This window comes from Prionailurus bengalensis, chromosome E1 (genome assembly GCF_016509475.1).
Source record: "Prionailurus bengalensis isolate Pbe53 chromosome E1, Fcat_Pben_1.1_paternal_pri, whole genome shotgun sequence".
Taxonomy (NCBI): Eukaryota; Metazoa; Chordata; class Mammalia; order Carnivora; family Felidae; genus Prionailurus; species Prionailurus bengalensis.
In genome coordinates, this window is record NC_057347.1 from 57,225,507 (window position 1) to 57,244,523 (window position 19,017).

The following is a 19,017-nucleotide window of genomic DNA, read 5'->3' on the forward strand; positions in this document are numbered from 1 at the left end:
AGCAGAGTGTGCTGAGAAGGGGCTGTTCCCGCAGCCAGGAGGCCCGAGGAGGAGGCATGGGGGGGGAGGGGCGAGCACGGATTCTATGACTGGAGAGGAGACCCAAGATGCCGAGCAGCTGAGCCCGTGTTCATTGACCAGAGCGAAACGCAGAGCGGCGTTTCAAGAAGATTCTGCCCTGGTGCCGTACGCTCGGGATGGATCGAGGGAAACCCCCAAGGAAGCACGACCGGAGTCATAATTAATTTGCCAGCTTTGCGCATCGCATCTCGGTGCAAACGCGGTTGATGAGCTCCCCTTGCGTGACGCTGTCTGACCAGGAACCGGAGAAGTAGCAGGCCCGGCCGGCGCCCCGGTTTGGGAAACGGAAGCACGTTTCCCAACACCGCCTCCCTGGGCACTTCTGCCTTGGGCTTAAGAGACCGTGTCAGATGCTACACAAAGCTGCGTTAGAATTCTCTGGAAACTTTTTTTAAACCCCAGTGCCAGGACACCTCCCAAACTAAGCAAGCAGAATCCCTGGGGGCGGCCCCGGCCCCCGAGTTTTAGTCTCCCCGTTTGGCTCCATTGAGCAGCCAGAGCCGAGCAGCAGTGGCCTGGAGGAATCTTGTCATCAGCCCAAAAGCTCCGTCAACCTCCTGGCCCCTGGAAGAGCAATTTCTTTCTTTTTCTTTTTCTTTTCTTTTTTTTTTTTTTGCGTTTATTTTGTTTTTGAGGGACAGAGACAGAGGGTGAGCGGGGGAGGGGCAGAGAGACAGAATGTGAAGCAGGCTCCAGGCTCCGAGCTGTCAGCACAGAGCCCGATGTGGGGCTTGAACCCACGAACCGCGAGATCATGACCTGAACTGCAGTCAGACACTCAGCCGACTGAGCCACCCAGGCGCCCCTGAAAGCAATTTCTAAGTGCTCAGTTGACCTCTTTTGGCAATTATAGATCACTTTTTTTTTTTTTTTTTTAAGCAAAATCCCCATGCCAAGCATGGCGCTAAGCACCGTACAGGACCTGTCATTTGCTCCAGCAGCCCCACGAGGTGAGGAACCCGGCTGGGCAAGGTCACAGAGCAGGCGCGAGGCTATCAGCTCAGAAGGGTCAGGATCCGGGCCCGTCCGACGCCCCAGCCCTTGCGCAGGCCCGATCCCCCGGGGGCTCCGGCGCAGGAGGAACGTGGTGAGATGCGCTAACCGGAGGATCTTTTTTTTTTTTTTTTTTCCCCAACGTTTTTATTTTTGGGACAGAGACAGAGCATGAACGGGGGAGGGGCAGAGAGAGAGGGAGACACAGCATCGGAAACAGGCTCCAGGCTCTGAGCCATCAGCCAGGGCCTGACACGGGGCTCGAACCCACGGACCGCGAGATCGTGACCTGGCTGAAGTCGGACGCTTAACCGACTGCGCCACCCAGGCGCCCCTGACCGGAGGATCTTGAGGCCGCACGCTGTCAGAAACAGCACGACGGGAGGCGGGTGTCCAGGAGGAGAGTGGGCTCACGTGGGAGCCGGGCCAGCAGGAGTCAGTGCTGCGGTCCTGGGGCAGAATTTCTTCAGAAAACCTGTGTTTTGCTCTTAAGGTCTTTCAACTGGGTAAGGCCCACACACATTATTGGGGATAATCTCCCTAAAGTCGGCTGGCTGTACGTGCTAAACACACCCGCGAAACGCCCTAACGGCAGCGCCCGAGTTCGTGCTCGAGTGAGGGACACACACAGCCGTCACACATGGTAGTTCTACAGAAACCTGGGCAGGCCTTTGACTTGTCAGAGCAGTTTGGCCTGACCTCACAGGGGCCATGAGGCAGCTCAAACTGGGAGTGGTCTGTCTGTGCCCGTTTAGAGGCAGGTGTCGGGAAGGGCGTGTCGCAGGGTCCTTGGCCAGCCTCCCTCCATCTGGACGCCCGTCCAACTTCACCCCGACGTGCTCGTGCCCAGGATGAGCACCAGCCATCTGCAGGGATCCCCAAGCCCCGTGTTGGGACTGGCCACGGCAAGCCAGGAATCGAGCTGTCGGGGGCATCGAGGGCGCCGCCCCCCACCTACAGAGAGTGCCAGGTGAGCCTCCGGGGCCACATCAGCGGATGGACCTGTCCCCGCACATCTGCGAACAGTCCTACGCGCCCCCACCCCCCGTGAGATCGTCCTCGGAGAGGGGACGGTTCAGGTGGGCGTGGGCCCGGCTGGGGGCACTGCTGGTGGTGCTGTCTCCGCCGTGGGTTTGATTGGCGCTCCCCACTGCCTCGCCCAGGCCCGAGTTGTGCTCTTCTGGATTCCCCTGTGGGATGAGAAGTCGTGGGGCCATCTCCCCGGCTGCCACAGACCTGGGACACGGGGGCCTGTGATGGCCTCTCCCCACCTTCCCTTACTCTCGGGTTCATGGCATCCCCACAGGATCACCAGGCCGTCCCAGCCTGCATGCTGGCTGCCCCTCTGCCTGGCAGGCTCCTGTCCCTGTGGCCCGCTGCTAACTGGGACGCCATCCCCCAGCCTCCCTGTGCTCTCCACACCCCCGGCCCTGTAACCGCGGGATACCACCGCTGAGAGCTCTGTCACCCTGGACACCCCCCACACTTGCTCCTTGCCTGCCTGGCTGCCCGCACAGGTGCCAGCCACCTGGCACAGGCTGGCCAGGGGCACCTGTCAAGCCATGGGTTGGCCCACCTGCCATCTGAGGTTCTGCCAGCAGAGGGCGCCCTGTGCTTAGCGCCAGACCCCCGCACCCCTGCGGAGGGAGGGAAGAGAAGCCTCCAGCCAGAAAGAGGAAATAAAGGGGCCCTAGGTTCCCACGCCCTCCGCCTGGACGTCATCCGCAGGCAAGGGGAGGGGGACACAGCACAGTGGTGCTTGGGCGCCCGGCTGGCTCGGCTCTGAGCACAGACTCCCAAGAGAGGCCCATTCTGCAAAATATTTTTACCAGAATAAATAGAGTCCCGAGCAGGATCTAGTCCACTGGGGGGGGGGGGGGGGGGGGGGGGGGGGGGGGGGGGGGGGGGGGGGGGGGGGGGGGGGGGGGGGGGGGGGGGGGGGGGGGGGGGGGGGGGGGGGCTCCAGCCCCACTCGCCCACCCTCCAGCTCCAGCCTCGATGGGCTGCAGAGTCCTGTCACCCTCCCTGTAGCCCAGTGGGGTTGTCCGGTGCGTGCACCGTCTCAGGTTGGCGTCTCTGCCTGCGGGGCCGTGGAAACGTAGGGTGACAGGCACGGGCGGTACTTGTGAGCGGATGCAGGGCTGTCCTAGCGGGCGTCCGGATCCTCCTCGAGCCTCTCGGCCTCCTGGGTTCTACCACCCCTGCCAGAAGGGGGAGTCAGCAAGGGGCCCCTCTGTCCTGGGGGCAGCGGGTCACCCACCCAGGAGGCTGAGGAGTCGTCCAGCCAGACACCCAGCAGCCCTTGTCAGGGGCTGCACTCAGACACCCCCCCCCCCCGCCCCAGCCAAGGGTAAAGAAGCTTCTGGAGAGCCCGGAAGGGGCTGGACAGACCTCCAGTGTGTCTGTAGGCTGGGCGGGGCTGTCAGATGGCTCAGTCTACAGGTTCCTGCTGCCCAGGGATGAGCCCCGGGGCCTGGATTGCCCTCCTCAGCCTGCCCAACCTGGCCCAGGCGGGGCAGCAGGAAGACGGGTGGGCTTGCCCACACGTAAGAGAGGAGCGAGGAGAAGGGACGCTACAGCAAGCTGCACCACCCCGCCCGGAGCGTGCACCCCCCAGGAACTGCGGGGCCAGCTCTCGGGCACCCCAGCTGAGAAAGAAAAGGGCGTGGCAGGGAGGACAGGAGGGGAAGGGCCTCAGAGCCCAGCTCGACCCCACCCCTGCACACGCTTCTCCTCTGCCTGCCTTTGCCCACCAGACTTCACCACACCTGAGCAGGGAAGGTGGGAAGGAGAGCAGCCAGGGAGGCCAGCACCCCTGCCCTCCTCACCCCTGCTCTGCACCAAGTGCCTGACCCCGCCATGGCCCCTCACCTGCTCCTCTCCTTCTTCTCGTAGACAGAGTGAAGCTTGTTGATCAAGAAGATTTTGTCTTCCCCCTCCTAGAAAGGCCAGAACACAAAGAGTGAGGGAACAGTTGTCCATCCGTCTGTTCAGAACGGTCCTTAGGGAGCTCACAAGGACTGTTGGACAGGACAAGCACAAAAGGTTTAAGGGGAAAGAGGCACCAAACAAGGATGGAAAAACCAAGAGCCAGGCAATGGGCATACATAGAGATCTAAGCTTCCTAGCGGCCAAGGTGCAAAGGGAAATGTAATCGGGGGCCCAGTGAAGGCCACAGAGTCAGCCTGACCCAATCTAAAACTGGTCCTGCCACTTACTAACTCTGCACTGGGCAAATTACCTCCTCTCTGACCTCAGAGTCACCATCTGTAAGAGGGAGATAAGAATGTCTGCCTCATAGGGCTTGTGTCCCTTTCTACTGTTGCTCTGACCAATTACCACAAACTTAGCAGCTGAAGACAACACAAATTCATCCTTCGGTTCTGGAGATCGGAAGTCCAAAATGGGTCTCACTGGGCCTAGGATCAAGGTGTCAGCCAAACCGGCTCCTTCCAGAGACTCTGGGGAGCATCCTGGCCTGCTTTCTCCAACTTCTGCAACCCGCCCACAGCCCTGGGCTTGGGGCCCTTTCCGTCCCAACTGGTGGATCTGGAGGGCTGTGCGCTCAGTCAGCCACCCAGTTTCCCAGGCCCCGGGAAAAGCCACTTGGGGAGCTAGCTGAGCTCAGACCTGCAGCCCCCAAGGCCGCAGACCTGGGGCGGGGCCTGGCCTTGGGCAGACGCAGTCTGCAGCAAGGGCCCGCCTGGAGACCCGTCCTTCCGCTGGCCCCACTGGCCGAGAACTAGCAGGTGGAGCTGTGCGGCCCCCACCCTCACCCCCAGTTGGACGAGGCGTGGCCCCCAGCCCCACGTGGATGCCGGGCCACAGGCACAGCTGGCCCCAAAGTGGCCCGAGCATTGGGTGCACGAGTGAAAAACCCCAGAAGGAAAACAGCCCTGGGAGGGCGGCGTCTGTGCGGGGACCCGCTGTCGCCGGCCGGTCCCCCCGAGCACCCAGCCCGGACCCGGGCAAGACACCTTCCCCAGCTGGGAAAATGCCACCCAAGCGACCCAGATGCCACAGCCACGTGCTTTTAACATGACAGGAGGTCCAGTAACCCAGCGGGGAAAGAGCCACGCTCGGGGCAGGAGGGACGGTCCGCAGGGCAGGGCCGGGCGGCCTCTCCGCGTGGGCTTGGGCGGCAGGGGACCGGCGGATCCCGAGGGGTCCCAGGAGGGAGCCGCGCCCCGGGCTTCCGGGCCCACCCTGCCTCTCAAACTTTCCCGACAAACTGCAACGTGCTTCGTAAAAATGTTTAAATCCCGACCCGCTTTCGACCTCACTCCCCTGGTTTCTGAAACGGAGGCACCGAACGGGGTCCGCAACCTGACATGAGTCCCCTAGGGAGTCCAGCAGCTGTTTCCATGTCTCAGAGATCCTCACAGAGACTCCCCGCCCCGCAGGGCCGCACACCCTGTCCCCGGGGGGTCTCTGCCACCCGCCCGCCTCCCTCCTCACCTCCCTCCTCACCTCTGCTTAGTGCAAACCACACACAGTCCCCGGTGGTGTCACGTGTTTCGCAAATAGACCCTTTCAGCAGCCTGGGTGGGTGGGGGGTGGGGCTCAGCGAGCAGGTGGCCCGCAGGGCAGGGGGTGGGAGGGGCACTCACATTGCTGATCTGCTCCCGGAGGAGGCAGATGACCTTCCGCTGGCCCTTCACCACCTGGATGTTGAGGTAGATCACAGCCCTGCAGGAAATGGGGGAGTCGGTTGGGGTCGGGGTGGCGGGGAGGGGGGACGGACAGGATGGGGCCTCCCCCCCTCCCCCCCCCCACCCCACCCCCCCCCCCCCCCCCGCCCGGGCCGGTCCTTCCCCCGGAAACCCCGCCCACCCGCACTCACAGCAGCAGGGCCGACACCAGGTAGACGGGGAAGGTGTTTTCCACCAGGTACCGGTGGACCCAGGGCAGCCAGGAGACCCTAGGGCCCGCCTTCTCCAGGCGCCGCACCCACACCTTGCCCGCCTCGTACATGGTGTCCAGGGTCCGGAAGGGGCCGCAGGTGCTGGAGGGCTTCACCCTGGGGGAGGACGGCGGCCGGCGCGTCACCCCACACCGCAGCGCCTCCGGAACCCAGGGCCGACCCCGCGCCCCCGCCCCCAGGCGGCAAGCGCCCACTCACTGCCACACGGCGTAGCAGAGGAAGACGGCGGCTCCCAGGAAGGACGGGAAGCAGAGCAGCGAGATGAAGACGGTGCTCATGTGGGAGGCCAGCCAGGGCCTGCGGGGCGCCTGGCAGTTGGCCATCAGGCTCGTCTGGGGGCAAAGGGACAAAGGCTGCGCTCTGCCACTGCCCTGCCGCCTCGGCCCCCCCCCCCCAGGCCCGGCAGGGGGCCTCCCGCGGGGGAGGGGCCCTGAGCCCAGACCCCAGGACGGGACGGGCTCCTCCTCCCCCCCCCCCCCCCCCCCCCCCCCCCCCGCGAAGGAGACCCTCCGCGTGTGAGCCTGCGGGGTGGGGAGAGCCGGCCAGGCCAGTCTCCTGCTTTACAGGGGGGAGACCGAGGCACAGGCGGGGGTTGGGGGGGGGGGGGCTCGTCCACCGTCCCTCGTGTGCGGAAGAGTCCATAGAAACAACCACCCGGCTGACTGAAGGTCTCTGCTGGGGCGGGCACCGTGCCCAGTGCTTTATGAACGTCGCCTCCAGCAGGGCACTGTCCCCATCGCCCAGAGGAGGAAACGGAGGGCCAGAGAGAACCTGGTTCCCAACCCCAACCCGCTTCCCTCGGCCCAGGTGGAGGCCTCCGCTCAGAGCAGCTCCCAGCGCCAGGCCCTGAGGCCCGGCAGGCTCGAGCGCCCAGCAACACCCAGGGACCCGACAGGATGCCACCCAGCCTATGAAAGGCAGTAAGGCGGGGGGGGGGGGGGGGGGGGGGGGGGGGGGGGAGGGGGGTAGTCGGCTGTTCCCCGGGGACCATGGGACTGACCCCAGAGGGAGCCCGGGGATGCCGGCCTCAGACCACTCGGGCCGAGGGGAGGGTTCCAAAGCCGGGGCTCCGGGTCCAGCAGCCCAGTGACCCGCCCTGGCTGCACACTCTCCCAAGGCCCTGCCCCCCTCCTGGGGGCCCAGCGGGCACCTTTACCTTCTTGATGTAGAAGAGAAACACCAGCTTGATGATCTGGACGGCAGGGAGGAGGGGAGCAAAGAGGACCCCCAGCCTGGGGAGACAGGGGTGGGGGCTGCAGTCCGGAGGCTGGGGTCACGACCCCTGTGCCGCACCCCAGGGCTACCGAGGCCCGGCCCGGGGTCAGACCTCCCGGCCGCACCCCAAGGCCGGGCCGGGCTCAGGAGGCTGGGAGGGGAGGGGTCGGGGCCCGCGTCGGTCCAGAGTCCCACGGCGGGGCCCTGCTATGGTCCCGAGCGGGGAAGGGGGCTCCGCCTTGGCCGGGCAGTGGCAGGCCGGCGGAAGATGCTCACCAGGTCAGGGTCTGCCCGTAAATCAGCTCCAGAACATTCCCGGCAATGTCAAACTCCGGCTTCTCCTTCCTCTTAAGCTTCCTCTCGGAGATGAGCCTGGGGCAGAGGAGCCCCTGAGGATCACTTAGGAGGCCCAGGCCCAGGGAGCGGTCCCCGCAGGCAGGCACCCCGGCCGGTGACCCTCCCCTGGGGCCGAGCCGCCCGCCCTGCCCGCCCCCCTCAGGCGCCCAGCTGATGTCAGGGCACTCGGCGGGCCGAGGCCCCCAACCTGAGGGGCTCCAGGCTGCAGCTGACTTCCTCCCAGTCTTTTTTCTGTTTTTTTGTTTTTGTTTTTTTTTAAGGAAACTCCACACCCAACGTGGGGCTTGAACCCACGACCCCAAGATGATGAGTCGCACGTTCCACTGACCCAGCCCGCCGGGCGCACCATCCCCCCTCCCCCCACCCCTCAGTCTCTGTTCAACGTCCAGGCTTCACACGCTTCACTGTCAAACATCCCTTTTTTTAATTACTATCAAATGCATATGTTCCCGGAAAAAAAACACAAACAGAAGAAAATAAAAACACTTCCAGCGTCAGCACCCGCAGCGCCCTGAAAACGTCCCTCTCCTTCCTTCCTTCCCTTTTTCCCCCTTTGCACAAGACTGAGATCATACATCATTTTGAAAACTCTTCCCCCTCCCCCGATCTAAAAAGAAAACGGGGGTGGGGGGTACATCCTGTCTTGTGCTTTTCTCGGTTTGATGATGTACAGAAGAGGCGTCGTGGGTGCGGATGGACGGCCCCGATCCGGGAGGCGAGGCCCGGTTTCCAGGGGATCCCTGCCCGCCCTGCCAGCGGCGGAGGGGTGGGGGGGGCAGGTGCCCAGGAGGCAGGTGCGGGGGCCGGGGCCTCACCTCCACACCAGCTCCCCGAAAAGCGTGTCCAGCAGTATAAAGATGAAATCCAGCACCATTAGCCGGTACAGCTCCTGGCCCACAAAGTTCTCCCAGCACTGAAACAGACCAGGCCTCAGCCCCCTGTGCCCCTGGTGCCCCCGCCACCCTGCCCGCCCCAGCAGCCCAACTGGGGGCCCTCCCATCGGCCGCAGACCAGGCCAGAGGCGCCACACGGCGGGTGCCCCCCAGCCCTCGCAGCAGGGCCGCCCCCCCCCCCCCCGCGACGGGCCCGCGGCCTCACGCCTCCCCAGCGCCACCCAGGTCCCCCCTCACCTGGTCCCTCAGGGTGCCCACCCTGCGGCCCAGCCAGTGGTAGCAAAGAATTCCCAGGATGACCATCTTGAGGATGAGGTTCCTAGACAGGACGGGGAGGCGGGGGCGGTGCTGAGACAGGGGTGCCCGGGGGGGGGGGGGGGGGGGAGGGGGGGGACAGGGGTCGTGCCCCAGGAAGCTCCGCCCGCCCCGCCTGCACACACACCTGCAGACGGCCACGTACACCTGCAGCACTGGGGAGTCGTGTCGCTCCAGGGCCGCCAGGCCGCGGTACAGGTAGGGGGCCCCCAGGTTGAGGAGGCAGACCACCACCGGCAGGGCCAGCAGCGCCCCCCCCTGCTCAGCAGACACGGGGCTCTGCGGGAGGGGAGGAGGGGCGGCCGTCTGGGCAGGTGCGCCGGCGGAGGGAGGGGCCCAACCGCCCCGCAGCACCTCCCTCCCTCCCTCCCCCAGAACAGGCCCACCCCAGTCCTCAAGTTCAACCCACACGGGAAGGGGGTGGGGGCACGGGAAGGGGGTGGGGACACAGGTGCCGGGGGCGGGGGGAAGAAAGAAAAGAAGAAACTAAAAGATCAGAAGGCGGGGGAGAAGGCGCAGGGGCCCGGTCACCGGGGACCCATCCCTAATGAAGCAGGGGTCTGACCCCCTGCCCAGAGCTCCCGGGGCCGCCCGCTCCCTGCCCGCACCTGGATCATGAGCTCGGAGAAGGCGTAGACGGCCACGGTGCAGCCCAGCGTGATCGCCAGGCACAGCAGCCACACGAGGCCCAGCACCGCCACCTGCCTCAGCCGCCCGCACACGCTCCGGGGACCCTGCCGCAGCTGCCCCTCGGCCAGCAGCTCCTGCGGGCGGCAGCCAGCCCGTCACGAACCCCACGACAGACGCGCGGAGACAGGCAGACGCGTGGGCGACACTCGCGGGGACAAAGAGGGACCTGAGCCCCCCTGCCACCTGCCGTGGGGGGGGGGGTGGCCCCCGGCTGACCGGGAGCCCTGGGGTGTGAAGGCTGCCGAGCCACCCACGGGAGCTCCCTGAGGGGCGAGGGCCCATCAGCCGGGTCAAAGCTGGGGGATCCCCGGACACGAACCCCGGGAAGGCGGAGAACCCACAAGGCCCAGCTGGGCTACCGGCCTCGGACAAGGGACCAAACCTCGGCTCTCAGTTTGCTCACTGACAGCGCAGGAAGAGAACAGTCCCTGCTTGCCCCGGGCCACGGGGGCGGGGCAGGGCTGCGTGCAGGCGGGAGCCCCGGGGCCTTTTCCCGCTGGGGGACCAGAGAACACGGGGACTCCTGGCCCAGGGCCCCAAGAGCAGCCTCGAGGACAGGCCGACAGCAACGACCCACCCTGAGCACGCCTGCCCACCAAAACCCGCTGTGAGCGGCGCGTCCCAGCTACGTGGGCTCCTGCACATTCGAGGACCGGGGACACTAGCCCCTGCCAGCAGACAGCCCCGAGAGAGAGGCGTGCACGGGAGGAAAATCCAGGATGATTCCCGGGGCCACCCCGTGTCCGGAACCCACTGTGAGCAGGGCCAAGACCCGCCCCCTGCCCGCCACACGCAGGAGACACAGGCCAGGACTGGCATTGCGGGGACACAGGGACGCAGGGTCGGGGCAGCAGCCCCAGGGCCCCCGAGCAGCTCACCTTCAGATGGGTTCGGATGTTGTCGTGCTGGAGGCGGGAGGCCCGTCTCTGAGTCACCTTGTGGTCCCAGGAGCAGAACACGGTGATGGCATGAACCCCCGAGGTGCTGCCCACCCGGTAGCTCTCCCCAAAAGAGTGTGACATGCTGGGAGGAGCAGAGCCAGGCAGAGAGGTGACGAGGGGCACAGAGGGCGGGAGAAGGCAGTCAGGACACTCCCTGCAGCCGAAACCCACCACCCACTCAGAGGAGCCCTCCCAGCGCCACGTCAGCCTCCCGCCACCCACCCCCCTCTCCTCCAGCCCTGCGCTCCGGGCATCCCGCTGCAGACCGCTGGCCACCCTCGATCAAGCCTGTCATCAGGCCTGTCTCATACGGTACCCGCCAGCCATACGCAGCTAGACGAGGGCTGCGGCTCCAGGACCCACTGATGTGGCCGGCTGCAGAATATGCCGGCTGACCCCAGGGCCTTTGCACTGCCTGTGCCGAGAACCAAAACACTTTCCTCTGCTTCTCCCCTGCCTGCTGGCGTTTAACCTCCCTGTCTGACACGCCCCTCGGAAGCCAGCCTGACTCGGTCTCCCACGCTCCATAACAGTCGGCAAAGGCCTCGAAGACTCTGGATTTTCCCAGCCTCCTCACTAGTCTGTCTGCTCCCCTAGACAGCAAGTCCCTCAAGGGCAGACCCTGTGCTCATTCACCTTCCTGCCCCGAGCTGAGCAGAGCGAGTGTTTGTGGGGTAGACAAAGTGTTGAGTGGGTGGGTAGAAGGAAGGAAGGAGGGAAGGGAGGGAGGGAGGGAGGGAGGGAGGGAGGAAGGAAGGAGGGAGGGAGGAGGGAGGGAGGGAGGGAGGGGGGGAGGGGGAAGGGAGGGAGGGAGGGGGGAGGGAGGGAGGGAGGGAGGAAGGAGGGAGGGAGGGAGGGAGGAAGGAGGGAGGAGGGAGGGAGGGAGGAAGGAGGGAGGGAGGGAGGAAGGAGGGAGGGAGGGAGGAAGGAGGGAGGGAGGGAGGAGGGAGGGAGGGAGGGAGGAAGGAAGGAGGGAGGGAGGGAGGAAGGAAGGAGGGAGGGAGGGAGGAAGGAGGGAGGGAGGGAGGGGGGAGGGAGGGAGGGAGGAAGGAGGGAGGGAGGGAGGAGGGAGGGAGGAAGGAGGGAAGAAGGAAGGAAGGAGGGAGGAAGGAAGGAAGGAGGGAGGAAGGGAGGAAGGGAGGAGGGAGGGAGGGAGGAAGGGAGGAGGGAAGGAGGGAGGAAGGAAGGAGGGAGGGAGGGAGGAAGGAAGGATGGAAGGAGGGAGGGAGGAGGGAGGGAGGGAGGGAGGAGGGAGGGAGGGAGGGAGGAAGGAGGGAAGAAGGAAGGAAGGAGGGAGGAAGGAAGGAAGGAGGGAGGAAGGGAGGAGGGAGGAAGGGAGGAAGGAAGGAAGGAGGGAGGGAGGAAGGAAGGAAGGAAGGAAGGAGGGAAGGAAGGAGGGAGGGAGGAAGGGAGGGAGGGAGGAGGGAGGGAGGGAGGAGGGAAGGAAAGAAGGATGGATGGATGCATGGACAGACGGACGGAAGGAAGGAAGGATCCCCGAGTGAACGGACGGGCGGCCGACGAGTTGTGCTCAGAGCAGGTCATGGGGTGCGGGGCCCTTACCTGTACACCAGGGTGATGCAGGTGATAAAGAAGGCTCCGCCCACAGTGAAGAGGTAGGCCAGGGGCATGTTGTAGGGCAGGCCGTCGGTCTCGCGGCCACACTGACCGCCGTCCGGGGCGGGCACGCACGGCGGGTTCAGCGTGCTGTTGCCGTAGTAGCCGTAGTACATGACGGTGTGGGTGAGACGGCCCTGCGGGCAGGAGGCCCCGCCGCGTCAGCGACGTTCCCACGCCCGACCGGGCCCCGGGCTTCGCGAGGCAGAGGAGGGCACCCGTGGGGGCAGGGCGAGGAGAAAGGCAGAGCAGGGGAAGGGCCGGGGCCGGGGCCGGGGTGGGGGGAGAGCGGGGAGGTGGGCCAAGGGCCACAGCCGAGTCGGGGCCCCCCCCCAGCCACGGACGCCCCGACCGGGCCCTCACCCCGCCCGTGAGCAGCTCCAGGCCCGTGAAGGCGGGGACGGGGCCCGGGGAGGCTGGTGGCGGGGAAGGCGGCCTGCACGCCCACGACAAAGGCCAGCACGGGCAGCAGCAGGAGGGCGTTGAAGGCCAGCAGGGTCTTGAGGAAGAGAAAGTAGGAGAGCACGCTGGAGCCGAACTGGCCTCCGATCCGCTTCAGGGCGTAGCGCCAGGGCTTCAGGCCGTGCAGACCCGCCAGCAGCCAGAGCCCCAGGCCGTGCAGGGCCTGTGGGCACCAAGGCGAGAAGGGCAGCAGGGTCAGCCCCCAGCTCCCGGGTTGGGCGGGGGGGGGGGGGGGGGGGGGGGGGGAGAGCAGGCCTGCAGGCATGGGGGGGGTGCGGGCAGGGGAGACCCCACCAAGAGGACAGCAGGGGACGAAAGCCCCCCCCCCCCCACCTGGCGGCCCTGGGCCCATCCCAGACCAGAGGCTCCTACCAGGACGCAGGTGTCTCGGAGCCAACCGCAGCAGGGGAAGAGCCCACGCCGGCCCCGCTGCTCCCTGTGCTTCCCGGTCAGGGTCCGGCTCTCCTCTCTGGGCGCGGAGGCAACATCAAGGTTGGACCAGGGATGGACCCAGCTCCCTCCCCGCCTGCTGCAAGCTGGGTGGGGGGGGGAGGGGGGGGAGGGCTTCTCACCGACCACCCAGCCCGGCCAGGGAAGCGGGTGCGGGGGCCGCCCGGGCCCGACGGGCACTGACCGCAGGCTGCGTTTCTCGGCCAGGCCCAAGGGCATTCCCTTCAGCATGTGGCCCCGCTGGGCCACCGTCAGGCTCTGGAGCTCCTTCACCAGCAGGGACCGCTTCTCTGCAGGAGGACGGAGGACGGACCCGGGTCGGTTCCCGCCGTACCCCTCCCTCCCGCACCTGTGGCCGTGACCCCGGACAAGCCTGTCCGCCCCCGCGGCCCCACCCCAACACACACCTCTGCCCGCCCAGGCCCAGGAGGCCTCTGCTCCTGCTGCCCAAGCCAGCCCTGCCATGCCCGCCTGTGTTCCCGCACCAGCCGTCTTCACTCTCCCCCACCTCGGCCAACGGGCCCCTCCTCCTCGACCCTGACTCTCCTCCTGAGCCCCCACAAGCACCTTGCTCTGACCCCCGTCGCACCTGAGCCCCCGCCCCCCCGTCCCCACCCCGGTCAGCAGCGATGAGGTCCGACCCCAGCCCCGACCACTGCCCACGACACCAGCTCTCGTGGGGTGACGGGGGAGGGCGCCGCCTGGAGACCCGCCCCTCCCTCTCTCATCTCCACCACCACCCTGGGAGGGGGCAGCCCTCCAACCCCAAGTTCCCAGACAAGAGGTGACACTCGGAAAGCTGACGGACACCCGGCCCGGTTTGCAAAGTGAAGCTGGAAAGTTCACCCTGACCCTGGAGCCCGTGCCTCCCTGCGCACTGTCCGTCCCCTGCCGCAGGGCCTCGAGCAAACTGGGGAGGAGACAGGAGGGGCCCCAACACAGTGCCTGAGCTCTGGGCACCTGAACACCAGAGGATACCAGGTTGAAGGCCAACCCGTGACACTGGCCCTGCTGCAACCACCGTCCCTTGCCCTCTAGCCCCTCCACACCGGCCTCCCACCCCAGGGCCTTTGCACATGCTCCTCTGCTCTAGTGTCACTTCTTCCAGGAAGCCTCCCTGAATCCCCCTCCCGCAGCGTGCCTTTCCTCCGTCGCCCTTATCTGTGCTTTAATCATCTGCTTTTCCATTGAGTTGGTTCGATCTGTTTCGCTGCCGGTGAGCCAGACCCGGTCAGGGACTTTCCCACACTTGACCCAGCCCCAGGTTCATCGCACCCCAAAGCCGAGACCGGCATATGCAACGGGTGCTCAGCGTGGGAGTGTGTGGGCCAGGCGTTTCCGACCGCTACCCGCCCCGGGCCAAACCCTTCTCGGCCCGAAGGCCCCGCTTCTCGGCCGCCCCTGCCCCCCCCCACCCCCCACCGTGGCAAGGCCTCACGAGGCCTGGCAGCCTTCGGGCAGCCCCGCGGCAGGAGGGGAGCCGGCCTGGGCTCCGACCCACCGAGGCGCGGGGCCCACTCACTCACCCTCCTCCTCGAGGGCCGCGGGGTCCAGCTCCAGGTCATAGAGGCGGAGGCTGGGCCGGGCCGAGCGCCCCACGCCCCCGAGCTGGGGCCGGCTGACCCTGCGCCGAAGCCGCACCGTGCGGTTGTAGTACTGGGAGATGATGGCCCCGCGGCTGCGGCCTGCAGGGGGGGTGGCAGGTCAGGGGGCCGCGCCGCTGTGCCTCCCCGCCCCTCGCCTCTCCCGGGACCCAGGCACCACCGGCTGGCTTCCCAGGAGCCTATCTTTTAGCCTCTTTTTATCCGTGCGGTCGTTTCTGCGACCCAGCGAGGCCGCACGGGGGCTCCGGGCGGTGGCCGGGAGGGGGCGGGGCGGGTACTCACAGCGCCACCCGCAGCCGCGGCCGCCCAGGGTCCCACTCACCGATGGTGCGACTAGGCATGCTGGCCAGGATGCGGAGCGTGGCCGTGCTGTGGGCAGCAGCATCCTCGGGCCCCACGAGGGCCTGGCGGCCACTGCCTGTACACAAAAAAGACTCGTCCGGAGGCCCCGGCTGGCCAGCGGCCTCCGCCACCGGTCCCCACCTGGGGCCCGCACGCAGCAGGGAGGGGTGTCCTGAGAGGCCGGGAAGGCCCAGCGCCCGGCCCACGGCAGCAGCCGGGCGCCTGGGCCAGGACGGCTCACCCGAGGTCCCCGGGGCTGCGGCCCCCAGCCCCCTCTGCCGTAACTCCAGTCCCTCCTCAGCCACGCACTGGCTCTGCTCCTGGATGAGCTGGTGGAAGGAGTCATGGACTTCACTCTCGTCGAACGGGCTGGGCTCCCGGCTGCGGGGGCAAGAAGGGGGCGGGCGTCCAGGACTCAGCTGCCCCGGTCCCGCCCCAGCGGCCGCCCCTTCCCCGGGCCCTGGTCCAGATGGCCTCTCCCTGGCAGGGAGTTTGGGGACTCCCTGCCCTCCAGCCCGCCGCCCAGCCCCCACCCCCGCCAGGCCCAGACCACTTACTCATGGTCCTCCGGGAGCTCAGGGACATTGAGGACAAAGGGCAGCGGCTGGGCCATGTCTAGGGCCCACGCCCAGCCAGTCTGCAGCCCTAGGGCAGCTCAGAGCCTGGGTGCAGCCCCCGAAGCCTCCCGCTGCCCATCTGATGAGACAGAATATTGCACCAAGGTCAGCCTTCCATGCCCGGTGCCCGGCCGAACCACCCGCTCCCTGGGGACCGCGGGAGGTGGCACTCACAGCCTGGGCCGCCCGAGCCCCTGCCCGCCCCCCATCCACAGCCCGATACGCGGTCAGGCTAGTGACCCCGAATAAAACTCATGCCAGAAGGGGGCGAGGGGGATCCCGTTCCACCGCCTGAGGGAGAGAGGAAGGAAGGGAGGGGGGTCTGGGCAGTCCCCGCCGGTTTCCTCTATGGCGCCAGTCCCTGGAAAGGGAAGGGTGGGTGTCTGTGCACACGGCTGGCCTTCCCAAGGGCTCTGCCCCGGACACACCCCCACTCTCTTGGTGAAAAGGGTCAGGGCGACTCGGAGCCCTCCTTCCTGGGCCTGCCCATAACCCCAGAGCACTTCCTCTCCCAGGAAACCCCTCCCACAGCTAGCCCCCACCCCCCACCAACATTGCTCTCCCCACTGGGCCGGCCCGGGCTGCAAGGTCACCAGACCTACTCCCCTACATTCATCACCCCAGGGGCCGGCCAGGGCAGCTGCCTGGGAGAAGGGGGGCTGGGCGTTAAACAGGCTGCTTTTGTCCAGCCTGTGTCCAGGCAGAGGGCTCTGCGGTCGGCTGGGGCCAACTGGAACCAGCGTGACCTTGTGTGGGCTCTTCACTCTGTGCCCTGCGTCTGCTCGGTGCCCGGTCCTCCCTACACTCACCCCCAGGGAACGCGGCGCTCAGAAAAGTTGGCTCAACTCAAGGGGACTTCCTTGGGTGAGGCCAGGGTGCCCAGACAGTGTCCTCACTTAGGGGCCTCAAGGACTTCCGTTTCTCAGCCCAGCCCCTCCCCCCCCCCAGGCCAAGCCCCTTCCCCTCCCTCCAGCAGGAGCTCAGCTGGGAACCAGCAGAGCTGGGGGTGGGGCCGACCATGTGCCCCCCAATCCTGTCCCTAGAGCTAGAATTCCCTCCTCCACAGACAGACCCCTTGCAGGCTCAGACCCACAGGCCTCGCCCACACACCCCTTCTCCCCGGGAGGAGGGGGAGTTGGGGGGAGGGGGTTGGGGAAGGAGTGGGAGGTGCTCAGAGGCCTGGATCCCGGAGGCCTGCCTGGGGTAGAGGCTCACCTGGGCTCCCCGTCACTGCCTAGGACTTCTGCCAGCGGACACCCAGCGCCTGGGCACCCCGCCCCAGGCCCGGGCAGGTCCGGCAGAGTTTCCGGGGCACCCCATTCCTGAGCCCTGAGCCAGGTGAGGAGGGGCAGGGGTGGGGCCGGTTTCCAGGAGCCCCACCCCAGCCGGGCAGCGAGTCCCCTGGGAGCAGCAGCAGCCCAGCCTGGAGCCCAGGGACAGCAGCAACTCCGGGAACCCCTCGACCCCCCCCCCCGCCCCGCCAGTCTCCCACCCCCCGCCCCCCCTCCCCCGCCGCCGGGGGCCAGTGATACCTGCCTGCGCGACCCGGCGCCCTCCCCGCCCCTCCGCGTCCCAGTCGCGGGCACCAACACTGCCCTCTCCCCGGTGCGGCCCGCGGGGGTGGGGCTTGAGGGCGGGGGGTGGGGGGGGGAAGCAACCGGCGTGGAACCCCCTTCCCCGGGGACCCCGGGGGCCCCAAGGGACTGGGAGCGGGTCCGCGGCGGGGGGAAGCAGCCGGGCGGGGAGGACCCGGGCGCCGCCCCCAAGCCCCGGACCGACCCCCGGGTCCCCGCCGCTCACCTGGGACGCGCGGGGTGGGGGAGGAGGGGCCCTGCGCGCGCGCCGCTCACCTGTCCCCTGAAAGCGCCGCCGGGAGCTGCAGTCGGGGCTCCGCCTCCGGGGGGGGGGGCGGGCACCGCGGGGTCAGGGGGAGGGAGTGACCGCGGGCCCGGGGGGACGACCCGGGGCCGTCGCAGGACCCGCGGGGCCCGAGGGAGCTGCGCCGCCCAGCCCGGCCCACGTGGTGGCGGGCCTCCGGCGTCACGTGACCCGGCCCGCCCGCCGGCGCGCCCCGCGCCCTGCGGCGACCGTGCCCTCGCCGGGCCACCTTCCAACCCCGCCCCCGCCCCCCCGCCGGGCCTGAGCAGGGTGCGGGCGGCCGAGCGCCCAGGTCTACTCCGACCTCAGCCTAGGTCCACACCGGCAGTGGGACTCAGTTTCCCCGAGTTTCAAACAATCGGGGCTGTAATTCCCAGCCGCCCCTTCCCCCCCCCCCCCCACCCCGGGCAGTTATCCAACCAGCACGATGCTGCAAAGCCCCACCGAGGCAGCGCCTTTCGACACCAGATTGGGTAACCCTGCCCTCCAGCGCGTCCTCCTGCTGACAAACGACTTTCCGAAGCTGGCGTGTGGGGAACCCGGGTTGTCACCCCCCTCTGGTCTGGGCGTGGTTTCTGCCTCGTTTGTCAGCCCACAGTTCTGGGTCACTTCCTGTGTGCTAGGTGGGCAGGAGGGGGTGAGACCCAGGGAAGACGGCCAGGCCACTGTGACTGTCCCTGTCGCTCTTCCCCATAAGCCAGGGAGGTGGGCACCCATGTCCCTTCTTCACAGATGAGGAAACTGAGGCTCAGGGGTTCGTCAGTCCCCCCTCCCCCCATGCCATCTGCCAGGGCGCGAGTCTAGTCCACCCCAGAGCCCCACTGAGAAACCTGACTTTGAGAAAGCCTGGCAGTCAGAGGGCAGGCTCCCAAGGATTGGAGGGAGGATGGGCGGGATTTGGAGAGTGGGGGGGGGGGGACATTCCCGGTCCGGAGAAGCCTTGAGAGGCCGGGAGGGTGGGAGGCAGAAAGGAAGGAGAGGGGAGGGGGGACAACGGGTGGGCCAAGCCAGGATTCCCGGATGAAAAGATGCAATGCAACAGGCAAAGGGGCCCGCAGGCCTGAAGTTGGACAAAGAGGGAGGGGCCAGGGTTGGGGCTTTTTTGCAGCTGTCAGTGTGGACCTCTGGTGGATTACTGCCGGTGGGATCTTGCCACAAGGCAGGTGGCCATGAAGACCCAGGCCTGCCCAGGCCCCTGCCTCTCCTCCCACTACTACCCGCCCCCCACGCACACCCACGCTCCAGCCCCATGTTACTTGCATGACCCTGGCCCAACTTGGAAGTCACCTCTTCAAGGAAGCCTCCCTGGATTGAACCCCTGTTGGAGCACTTGTCACTTCCTGTTGACATGATCTTTTGCCGGTCTGTCACCCCTGCCCCCGCTCTCTGAGCCCACTGCGCCCTGGGAGCCAGCACCCAGCTTGGAGCCTGGCATAGCAGAGGGGCTCAGAAATTGAAGGGGTCTAGGCAGGGGTGCAGAAAAGCCACCAGAGCTCAGCTATGAGATGGACTGGGCCCTAAGGAAGGTGGACAGGGAGCAAGGAGGAAGGGCATGACCCCAGGGGATCCCGGGAGAGAGAAATGGCCGAGATGGCTCTTAGACGATTTGCTCGCAGAAAATTCAGCCGCCCCAAAGGT

General features: G+C 67.1%; 1 protein-coding gene across 1 annotated transcript; it reads right to left on the bottom strand.

Annotated features, from left to right (window-relative positions):
* Nucleotides 1–2,994: 2,994 nt before the first annotated feature.
* Nucleotides 2,995–16,021, bottom strand: TMC6 (transmembrane channel like 6). The gene is given in 21 exon segments (XM_043585690.1): nt 2,995–3,275; nt 3,946–4,013; nt 5,685–5,763; nt 5,918–6,094; nt 6,197–6,330; nt 7,155–7,230; nt 7,490–7,585; nt 8,386–8,483; nt 8,701–8,782; nt 8,906–9,057; nt 9,387–9,542; nt 10,347–10,491; nt 11,973–12,163; nt 12,390–12,449; nt 12,451–12,651; nt 12,861–12,957; nt 13,123–13,228; nt 14,465–14,623; nt 14,865–14,960; nt 15,126–15,265; nt 15,442–16,021. Coding segments are annotated over 21 exon segments (2,424 nt in total). The 5' UTR covers nt 15,498–16,021; the 3' UTR covers nt 2,995–3,220.
* Between the last annotated feature and the right edge of the window lie 2,996 nt (nt 16,022–19,017).